The sequence below is a fragment of the Mustela erminea genome, chromosome 1, assembly GCF_009829155.1.
Source record: "Mustela erminea isolate mMusErm1 chromosome 1, mMusErm1.Pri, whole genome shotgun sequence".
Classification (NCBI taxonomy): Eukaryota; Metazoa; Chordata; class Mammalia; order Carnivora; family Mustelidae; genus Mustela; species Mustela erminea.
This window is the reverse complement of record NC_045614.1, coordinates 482,575-493,255: the sequence shown is the minus strand read 5'-3', so window position 1 is coordinate 493,255 and position 10,681 is coordinate 482,575. Positions and strand designations below refer to the sequence as shown.

Below are 10,681 nucleotides of genomic sequence, written 5' to 3'. Positions count from 1 at the left end.
AACTTCCCCACTCAACTGTGGGAAGGCAAGGGTGGGTCTGGCTTCTTAATGCTGTTTCCAGGGCTTGCACACAGTAGGCACTCTGTAATTGCTTGTTGCTTGAGCTCAAAGACACTTAGGCACTGAGCTTGAGCTCCAACAAGGACACTATCCACTGCTCCAGAAGCTTCTGCAGCCCTCTGACAGCTACCGTCCTCCAAGCCTTCGCCCGTGATCTCTGCACCTGCAGGCATTGAACGACCCGGGTTCTTCTTGCGGTCCTGGCAACAGCAGGTGCCGAGGAAACACTGGCTGAGCCAGGCCCAGCAGCGCCCTGCACGGACTTCCCTCATCCAGTCTGCCCCAGAGGGGCGAAGCGGAGAAAACCAAGAGGGTCCCGTGATCCCTCCAGGCCCAGGGCAGCCGCTCTGGCACAGAACCTTCCAGGGCTGATTACTCACACACACACAGCCGTCTCCTTTTGGAGCCAGCACTGGAGAGGCCGGGATCAAACTCCACCGGATGAATAAAATGCCGACCGATTGCCAGCCAACAGTAGGGATCCCAGTCTGAGGTGAGTCACGGATGCTGCGTGGCTGGGTTCTGCCTGCCGAGGCCATCAAGTCCAGCCACCTGGCCAGGCCTCCCAGGATGGGGAGGGTCCCTGACTGCCGCCCCACCCCGCCCGAGGCCAGTGTCCTGCCAGGGGCCCCTCACACCAGGGAGACTGATCGCGTGCCCTGGTCCTGGCCAAGTCCTCAGGGACCACCCGGGGCTCCTGCCACCCTGCAGTGACATCCCTCTGACAAGACTCCCCAGAATTAGGGACCCGTGTGGCTCAGCGACACTCGGTCAGCAAACACTGCTGCTTTGGTTCTGGGCAGCAGCGGAGCACTGGCCTCTTCTGCTCGCCACCCCCACCCTCCCGTCAGAGGCAGTGAGGAAGGAGCTGGACTCTCCAGGGACCCAGACCTGGGATGGGCTCCCTGACCGCTGTGCCTCAGTTTCCCTACATTTACAAGCTAATTGTTCCTCTCCCAGCCGCAATGCATATTAAACAAGTGAATACACAGAAGGTGTTTTCCCCTAATTGTGGGAGACACGTAAGGAAATGTCCCACCTCAACCGTCTGTAAGCACACTCGCCTGGTCCTGCCGCCAGCCCTGCCCGCCCTCCATCTCCAGAACCTTCCATCCCCCCAGAGACTCTGTCCCCAAAAAGCACGGACTCCCCACCCCCGCCCCGGCCCCCACCCTCTCCTGTGTGTGCTGACGGGACTCCTCTGGGGCCCTCCTGGGAGTGGGGTCCTGCGGGACGGTCCTTCTGGGTCCGGCTGCTCTCGCTGAGCCCCGTGTCCTCGGGTCCCTCGGCATCATGGCAGGGGTCAGGGTCCCTCCCTTCCTGAGGCTGGACCGTGCTCCCACATGTGACTGGGCCGCGCCGTGTGTCCTTCTGTGGATGAACACTGGGGTGTGGCCCCCTTTTGGTGATTATAAAACCGCTGTTGTCCACAGGGAGTAGAAACACCTCTGAACCCCGGCTTCTGTTCCTTTTGGGGGAGTACCCAAAACTACGGCTGCTCCTCTGCCTGCGGTCCGAGGGGTGGCATGGCCAGCACACGCGGGACACCCACGACCGTCGGGCATTGCCGGTGTCTCCCCCTGGCCATGACTGCCTGTGACTGGGGGTCAGACTGCGCTTCCACAGGACATGGACACGATCCTGTCGGGATGAGCGGCCACCCTGCGGGACGCCAGCTGTGCACAGGCTCCCCCAGACCTAGGTTTCCCCTTACCCATGAGGAAACCGAGTCTGGGGCTCAGGGGTGGCATGTGCAGGGCTTGTGATGGCTGGAGGACATCAGTGGGCCCCGCCCCCGCACGTCTGGGCCTCCAAACTCCCGCTGTGCCCAGAGGGAGCACGGGCAGCCTTCCAGGCAGGCACCGGAGACCGTCTGCATGGCGACGTGCCCGGCTGGCCAGGTGTCCCCCACTGCCCTCAGGCTGGAGTCAGATCCCAGCACCCCCATCCCCAGGAACCAGAAGCCCCATGGTCTCCTCTGCCCCCAGGTGCAGGGGCGTGGTGTCACAGCTGGCGGGAACCTCGGACTGAATCCTCGCATGAGCAGTGGGGCACGGCACCCCCAAAGCTGGAAATCCCCAGCTTGTCTCAAGACCCCCTGCCAGCCCCCCTTCCAAGCACCAGGCCCCCAGAATAAGACTCACATCTCCTACCAAGACGTTTAATGATGGAAGCCGCGTGGGCAGCTGAGGCCACAGGCACCGGCGGGGATCGGGGAGCCAGTCTCAGCCACACCTGAAACCCTCCCCTACCTTCCAGACCTGGGCACCAAGCCATGAGGACTGAGCCCCGCCAGCAGAGGGGAACACGCAGGCCCCGGTGCTCTGGGGCGGGGAACGGAGAACCAAGCCCCCAGCCGTGTGGGCTGGCACGGCCAGGACCCGGCCGGCCCCTTGCTGCTGTGACCCCCTCCCCAGCCTGGCCTTGGGAGGCTGCTCCGTGTGTGGTGGGGCTTTTGGCATCATGGCCCTGTTAGCCAGCAAGACCCCTCCCCTGGCTCGGAGAGGGCAGGCCCCTCAGGCCCCACGTCGGCTGCTGTGCGGCTGGACCACGGGCTGGGGTGCAGGGCCTGAGAGCACAAACCCAGCGTGGACCAGCTCTGGCTGCAGCTGCGACCACACGGATTTTCTGGATCATTAAGCCAAGCTGTTAGTCAGGGACAGCGTTCTGGAAGGTTCCAAGGATTGCTTTGGGGCCCATGTGTCTGGGCTGGGCTCCAGGGACTGGCTGGCTGCGGGTCACGTCCCTAGCGCAGTACGGACACCTGGCCTCCCTCTGAACTTTTGTGCCAACAAGAAACACTGTCGCTGAGCGGGGTGGGCACGCGTCCCTCTGGAGGACCCTGGCCCAGGACCGTCCACCTGCAAGCCAGCTGCCCCGACTCAGGGTGGGGGGACTCGGGGGAGGCTACTAGAGGAACGGGAGGACCACACTGTGCTCTCTGAACCACGCGCACCCCCAGAAAGCGCCCCCCCAGCATCCCTCCCACCGAGTGTGGCTCGGCCCTCCCAGGGAAGCCATGGCCCTGGGGCAGTCGACAAGGGTCTGGAAGTCTGAGAACCGTGGCTTCAGGGACCTGCCACAGGTCCTGGTGAGCGCGGGGGCCGCCCCCTGGCACAGAGACGAGCCCAGAGAAAAGGCGCTTTTAGTCCTTTTGTTAAAAACAGAACAGCACCAAAAGGCCCCGTGGAGCACGGCGGCCGAGCCCCGGGAGCACGGCCCCTCGCGGGGCAAGCGCTCCCAGCGCGGCTCACTTGGCCGGGCGCGTGATGACGCGCGTGGAGAAGTCGAACAGGTCGCGGTTGACTTTGCGCAGGTTCCGCACCTCGTCCTCCAGCTCGGCCACACGGACCCGCAGCTGGTCCTGGCCGCCCAGGACGCTCTGTGGAGGGACCGGGGCTCAGAGGCCGCGAAGCCGGGGGAGCCGTCCCCACGGCCAGCGCAGGACTCGGGCGCGCCAGCCCCCGCCGGCCCCGCAGGCCGCACCCACCTTCTCCATCGTGCTGCTCATCACCGCGCGTAGCCGCTCCGCCCGCTCGAGGTGGCTGGGCTCCGAGCCCTGCGGCACAGGACGCTCCCTGTCAGTGCCCCAGGGGCCCAGGGCAGCGCACCCCTGGGAGGGAGGCGCCTGCCCGACCCCCGCCCACCGCAGGGGAGACAGGTGAGGAGCCCCCACCGCACGGGGTGCGGAACCGGGGCTCAGTTGAGGCTGCGGGCTCCAATCCCCGACGCTCCCGTCTGCTCCCGCCGAGGACTCTGCCCCACGGGGCGCTCGGAGACCAAGGTCAGGCAGGCTCCCGACAGCAGGCCAGTTGGTCGGCCCATGCCTCCAGCCCCGGGCACAGCGTGCCGCCCGGCCCAGCGACACGGCTGATTGCTGCCGCGGCCGGGAGGCGGCCTGTGTCCCGCTGGACAGCGTCTGGGCACACGGCCCTTGGCCGGCCGCCTGGTGCTCCGCAGAGCCAGACGCCGGGCTCTCTCAGGACAGCTGCGGTCCCTTGCCGAGAGGCTCATGGGGCTCCAGGCATGGAGACCACGGAGCACCGGCACGGCCCAGAGACAGGCAGGGACCCTGGGCCTGGGGGGCAGATGGGCGTTCCGTGAGCACCCACTGGGGTGGGTGCCAGGGGTACCAGCGCCTTCCCATCAGGCTCTGCTCCCTGCTCTGCTCCCTGGGGCGCACGTCCGCTCTGCACTCCCTGGCTCCTCCCGGAGGAAGACTCAGTCGCCACCCTGACCCCCGCACAACGCCTCGAGTGGCACAAGCAGGCGTCCCTGGGGGGCGGGGCCCACCTGCTGGTGGAGGCCAAGGCGCAGCGTGAAGCCCCCGCGGTGGGGCTCGTCCCCGTGCTCGGCGCCCAGCAGGTGCCTGTTGAAGTGCGGCAGGGGCAGGCCCGGCCGGAAATCCGAGCTCAGCATGCTGACCGGTGCCAGCATGATGGCGGCGTTGGTCACGGGGCCTGCAGGGGGTGGGGGGGTGTCATGGTCACAGCACGCCAGCAAACCTCCTCCCCTGCACCCCCGGACGTGGGCCGCGGACACTGCCGCCCCCCCCCCCCCCCGGCAACGCCCCGTGCTTCCCAGACAGGAGGAGCTGCCAGCTGTCCCCGCCCGTTCCCGGGCGCCTCACCTTTGAGGGTCACGGTCCTGATGCACTGCTTGCTCTGGGTGTCCCATAGGCGCACGGTCTCGTCATGGGAACCCGAGAGCAGCACGCTGCCGTCAGTGGACACAGACAGACAGGTCACCTGGTTCCTGGGGACAGACATGGTGACCTTGAGCCAAGAGCGAGAAAATGGGGTCCCTTCTGCCCCCACCCCGGTGTCCACAGCCCCCGCACCTGTGCCCTCTGAACACCTTCCCGCTGTCCTGCTCCGGCTGGAAGCTCTTCTCTTTCTGCCCAGGCTGTGGAGGCCAAGAGGGCCCCTGAGCCACGCCAGCCCTGGGCCCCCCCGAGCCCCCTCCGGGCCCCAGGCTCCCCACCCCCGGCTCCCGCGGTACTCACCCAGGTGCAGAGATCCACCTGGAAGATGGAGCCGTCACTGCCGCCGCAGAACACGTGGTACTCGGCTAGGTCCATGGTCACGGCCATGATGCCCACGTCGAAAAGCACGGACAGCAATAGATCGCCCGACGAGACCTCCCACAGCTGGGGGTGCGGGTGGGCGTGGGACTCCAGACCCCCGGGGAACCGGAACCACAGCCACCACCCACGGGGCCCGGGGGGCTGAGACCCAGCCTGCCCTGGGACGTGACTTGGCTCTCGTGCCCGTGACCCTTGCGCTAGAGCCCCCTCGTGTGCCAGGCAAAGCCCTGAGGGCTGCACTGGCCTCAAATCCCCCGAGGTCTAGCCAGCGAGCTGCCAGGAGCAGGCAGCCAAGTGGGAATTTCCAAGCCGACACAGGCCCAGGCCATCCACCCTCTGGACGTCCTTGAGGCCGGAAGCGTCAGGGGATTAGAACTGTCCGGAGCTGGCAGCCCGGGGGATGGAGACCGCTCACGGGCTCAAGCTGGCCAAGAGGCCATCAGCTCCCGGGACATGACTCAGACCCACTTGGGGTGTGTGGGGCGGCGCTACCTTCACTGTCTGGTCCAGGGAGGAGGAGGCTACCCGGGCCAGGGGTCCCCCAAAGCCACAGTGCAGGTCCGTGATGGGCAGGGTGTGGCGAGACCAGACGTGCCGGGGGGACGGGGTCCTGGAGGGGTCCGCCTGCAGCACACTGTGTGAAGGGAGCAGACCTCAGCCGGGGGGGGGGGGGGGGTCCCCCTGGCCACCAGGCCCCTCCCAGCCCCGAAGCTCCAGAGGCTCCCCATGGCCCCTGGACAGGCAGTCACCGCCACCCCCAGCCCATCCTGGGGCCCTGGCCTGGCTCTGCCCACGGGCTCTGCGGCCAGACCCAGAACCCCGGGGGCCCGGCCTCTACCTGCACAGGCCCCACACTAGCACCAGGCAGTCCTTGCCCCCCGAAAGGAAGTGGCTGCTGTCCCCCGTGAACTGCAGGCACGACACGTCCTGGTAGTGGCGGCTCAGGATGACCAGAAGGTTCCCTGTGGAGACCTGTGAGGGCGCACACAGGTCAGGGTAGGATACAGGGTGCCGTCCCCGCCCCCTGCAGCCAGGTCAGGTGGAGGCCCTTGGGGACAGCCTGCCCCCTCCCCCGGCGGTCTGGAAGGAACACCCAGGCATGGCAGGCCGCCCCTCCTCCCAGCTGTCCTGCCTGCGCCTGTTCCCATCATGTCCCCAAGTGGAGGACGGTGTGGTCTGAGCTCCCACCCCCAGTCCAGCCACCCTGACCTCTGACTCCTGGATGTCAGGTGCCCAAGGACCCCCTTCCAGTGCACGGCGAGGGAGTGATGTCACCACGGTCTCTGGGGAGGGCAGGGCCCATCTGCGTGGAGCAGAGCGGCCACAGAGGCAGCTGCTGGAAGCGTGGGCCCCTCTGTTCAGGACCCGGGAGCAGGAAGTCACAGTCTTCAGATGCCACCACGTGGGGATGGGTCAGTGGCTGGGGCTGAGGGACAGGGGACGCCCCAGGCGGCAGGGACAGGGGAGCCCATCACACCACCTGGGCAGCGGGGCGGGCTGGGGGCCCAGACTCTGTTGTGAGCTGGACTGTGTCCTCCTAGTGCACATTCCCATCCTGACCCCTGGGACCAAGCCTTGCTTGAATAACGGAGCTCTGCGGGCCTAGCCCGTGCAGACTAAGGTCATGGGGAACGCGGTGGCCCTACACCTGAGGAGTCGTGTCCTTACAGGAGGACACCAGAAGGCACACACCCTTCTCCCCACCCCAGAGACCCTGCTGAGGATTCCCAGCCTCCCTCCCTGGCCTCGTCTACACCGAGGGAGGGGGGAGAGCGGAACAGTGGCTGATGCGGGACTCTGGCCGTCAGCCCCAGGGGCCGCCTGGGGTCGGCTGTGTGGGGCGCCCCCTTGTGGTCACGGCTCACCCCGGCCCGGAAAGCTCGGAGGGAGTCGGGGAGCCAGGACCAGACAGGAGGGCTCAGGGGCAAGGCCCAGGAGGCCCCTCCTGGGCAGAGTTGACACGGATTTCTGCCCGGGACCCCTGCACCAAGACAAGGATTTCTACCATGATGGGCCACCTGAGAAACCCCCGCCTCAGCCTCCCTCCCTGCCTCAAAGCAACTGCTCCCTAGTTTTTGAACCACGCGCCAGGGTTTCCAAGTCGCAGGAGTGAAATAACTACGCCGCCTCCCAATTCTGCGGCGCTCCGAGACCTCTGGGGAAAGGACAAATGTCATCTTACAGGCGTGGACAAGCTCGAGAAAGGCAGAGCGTGGTCACGTGTCCATGGTCTGGCCCCAAGCCCTGCATGGCCTGTGCTGGAGGTGAAGTGGGTCTCCCCAACCCACACATAACCAGCTGTTGGGGGCAATACGGCCTAAACTTTTTCTTTTTAAATAACTTTTTTTTTTTTAAGATTTTATTTATTTATTTAACAGACCGAGATCACAAGCAGGCAGAGAGGCAAGTGGCGGGTGGGGGAAGCAGGCTCCCCGCTGAGCAGAGAGCCTGGTGTGGGGCTCGATCCCAGGATCCTGGGATCATGACCTGAGCCCAAGGCAGAGGCTTTAACCCACGGAGACACCCAGGCGCCCTCTTGTTAAATATCTCATTTACTTATTTGAAAGAGAAAGCATGAGAAAGGGAGAAAGGGGCCAGAGAGAAGCAGACTTCCTGCTAAGCAGGGAGCCCGACCCAGGACTTGATCCCAGGACCCTGAGACCATGGCCTACGTCCCAGGCAGATGCTTTACTGACTGTGCCACCCGGGAGCCCGGACCAAATCCCCCACCTCTCACCTCCCACAGGTAGATGCTCTCCGCAATCCCCGCCAGGACATAGAGGCCATTGGGGGACGTGGTCAGACAGGTGACAGGCCCAGGACACATGATCTTCTGCTGGAGCTGGTCCTAGGGAGACAGAAACCTCTGAGCTTCACGTGGAACTCAGGAGCGAGGGGCAGAGAGGAGCCAGAAGGAGAGGCACGAAAGAGGGTGGCGTGAACAAAGCGAGGCCCGTGGAGAAGCCAACCCTGGTCAGGCTTTGCAGCGGGGAGGGGAGGCCTGCAGACTGTCAGGAGGAAGCGGCCGGAAGCAGAAGGGCGCTTACTCTGGGGGTGGTGGTCAAGGCACGGACGGTCCAGGAGGGGCTGAGAGCCCAACGGCCCCCGGCCTGGCTTCCTAAGGTCTGGCCTGTCACCCTGACCCTCAGTTTCTTTGTCTAAGGAGACTTCATGACCGTGTGCGGCGGCACCAAGCAAAGTGAGAGAAAGAGCTTGTGCCACGGCTTCAGTCGGCAGAACCGAGCGGCCCCAAGCTCCACAGGTTGTATACTGGGTGTTTTTTTAAAGATTTTATTTATTCATTTGACAGAGAGATCATAAGTAGACATAGAAGCAGGCAGAGAGAGAGGAGGAAACAGGGTCCCCACTGGGCAGAGAGCCCGATGCGGGGCTCGATCCCAGGACCCTGAGACCATGACCCGAGCCCAAGGCAGAGGCTCAACCCTCTGAGCCCCCCAGGCGCCCCGCGTTTGTAAGAGGAGACCCATGGGCCCTTACCGGGCAGGGTATCTGCTTTTAGGGGAAACAAACCCATCACTCTCCGGGGCCTGGGACACCCCCCTCCCGGGACCGGGAGACCCACGGAAACCCAGAGTCCTCCCTTTAATTAAATTTCGCGCCCCCAGGGCTCTCCCCACCCCCCCAGCCCATCAAGGACCACAGCCCCGAAGACCTGCAGGCCACCCCACCGCCCACCCTCCGTCCTCCGCGCGCGCGCAGCGCCCCACGTGACCCCGCCCGCCGGGCGCGCGCCTCCCTCCTCCGAGGCCCCCCCGACTCGCGCATGCGCAGTGCACCCTACCCGGGGCTCCCCCTCCCCACCCGGGTTCGGGGAGCGTGCGGCCCCCACCGACCCTTCGCCCGACCCCACCCTCGAGCGCCCCGCGCCCTCTCCACGAAGCGCGGGCCAGGACGCGCGCCGCCGCACCTTCCGCTGCAGCTCCCAGGCGCTGATATAGTTCTTGCCCAGCTGCGCCGCCAGCAGGTACTCGCCATTGAGCAGCGCCAGGCCGCGGGGTCCGGCCTGGCCGCCGCGGTACGTGAGCAGGTTGGCGCCCGAATGCAGCTCCCACACCACGCAGCTCCACAGCTGGGCCGCCGAGTCCGTACACACGGCCACTTCCATGGGAGCAGCCATGTTGCCGCCGGCCGCGCCCCGGAAGTGCGTCACGCCAGCGAGACGCGGGCTCCCGCGCCGCGGGGCTAGAGCGCCGCCCACGTCCCCCGGCGGCTGCGCGAGCGAGGGGCGCTGGCCATGTGCTCCGCGCGCGGCCCGCGGGTGACCCGGGCTCCCTCCCCCGCCCGGCGTCCGGTCGAGGGGCGCCCCGCGTAGCGGGAGACCGTGGCAGGAGGCCCCAGCCCCGAGTCGCTGTGGAGACCGTGGCCCGGGGCCGCCTGCGGCGGCCGGTCCGGCCCGGCCGGTTCCGCGGGGCTTTTCCCCGAGTGACCCCCGCTCTGGATCCTTGCTGTGCGGGTCGCAGGGACCGGCTCGCGCGCGCGACACGTGCGACGTGCCCGTGGACCCCGTCCGCCTGCCCCGAGCCCTGCTCTCTTCCAGAGCTCGGTGCGGGCCGCCCGGGGCCCTCCGGCCGCGTGTCCGAACGGCGGGCAGTGCCTGGAGTGCGCTCGAGGGGAGCCCTCGTGACCGTCCGCGGCCGCCGGAGCAGGACGGAGGGCCGGGGTCGCCCACCCCGCGCCGCCGGGCCCGAGAGGCCGGGCGCCCCACGGCCGGACCGAGCACCCGGCGCCCGGCCTGGCTGGGGGAGGGGAGGAATCCGCAGCCCCGGCCCCGGCCCCGGCCGCTGGGCGGCAGGCGCGAGCCTCCGACCGGGAGGCCGGACCCGGAAGGGGCTTCCGCTTTGGCCTCTGCGCCCGGCCCTGGGGCAGCGGGAGTTCTGGGGAGGGAGGGGTTCGCAGGGGCCTGCCCCGTTTGGGGGCCTGGAAGAGGGGTTTCCCAGAGCGGCTGTCGCTTGAGCAGGGAACTAGCGACCAGGGAGGGAAAGGAGGGCAGGGGAATGTGCAAAGGCCCTGAGGCCGACCCTGGAGGCTGGAGCAGGGCCACGCAGGGCCTGGGGCGCAGTGGGGAGCCTGGATTTTAGTTTATCCTGGGGTGGGTGAGGGAGCGTAAAAGACGTCAGGACGTCTTTAAGTTGCAGAGAGCTGAGTGTGTGAGCCCCAGCGGCTATCAGATGGCGACACTCCGGCGGGGCTCCTGGTTCAGTTTGCAAGTGGAAACAATGGTTCCTGATTTCCCGCCCCAGAACCTCTGATGTCGCCGTTTCCTCCATTATTTTTTTAAGATTTTATTTAGTTGATATCAGAAGTGAGCAAAGTCGCAGGCGCAACGTTCGGGGGGGCAGGCTCCCCATTGAGCAGAGAGCCTGATGGGAGGCTCTATCCCAGGACCCTGAGACCATGACCTGAGCCGAAGGCAGCCGCTTAACCCACTGAGCCACGCAGGCGCCCCACAAATGTTGTTTTGGAAGTGGGAATGAGAAAACATACCAGGAATGCTAACTTACACTTTCCAAACAT

At 66.3% G+C, this 10,681-nt stretch overlaps 1 protein-coding gene across 2 annotated transcripts; it reads right to left on the bottom strand.

The window, feature by feature from the left end:
• Positions 1-2,207: 2,207 nt before the first annotated feature.
• WDR18 (WD repeat domain 18) lies at positions 2,208-9,511 on the bottom strand. 2 transcript variants are annotated; one of them, XM_032304533.1, is made up of 11 exons: positions 9,075-9,188; positions 7,884-7,994; positions 6,356-6,500; positions 5,985-6,118; positions 5,639-5,780; positions 5,066-5,209; positions 4,901-4,965; positions 4,691-4,815; positions 4,354-4,520; positions 3,551-3,619; positions 2,208-3,442 (listed from the first exon to the last, which is right to left on the bottom strand). In XM_032304533.1, exons 2-11 carry the CDS (start codon positions 7,931-7,933, stop codon positions 3,311-3,313), a joined length of 1,173 nt encoding a protein of 390 aa, XP_032160424.1. In that variant the 5' UTR covers positions 7,934-7,994; positions 9,075-9,188; the 3' UTR covers positions 2,208-3,310. The 2 variants fall into 2 exon arrangements, with proteins under 2 accessions (XP_032160424.1, XP_032160414.1); XM_032304523.1 differs by lacking the exon at positions 6,356-6,500 and having other exon boundaries at positions 9,075-9,511.
• Between the last annotated feature and the right edge of the window lie 1,170 nt (positions 9,512-10,681).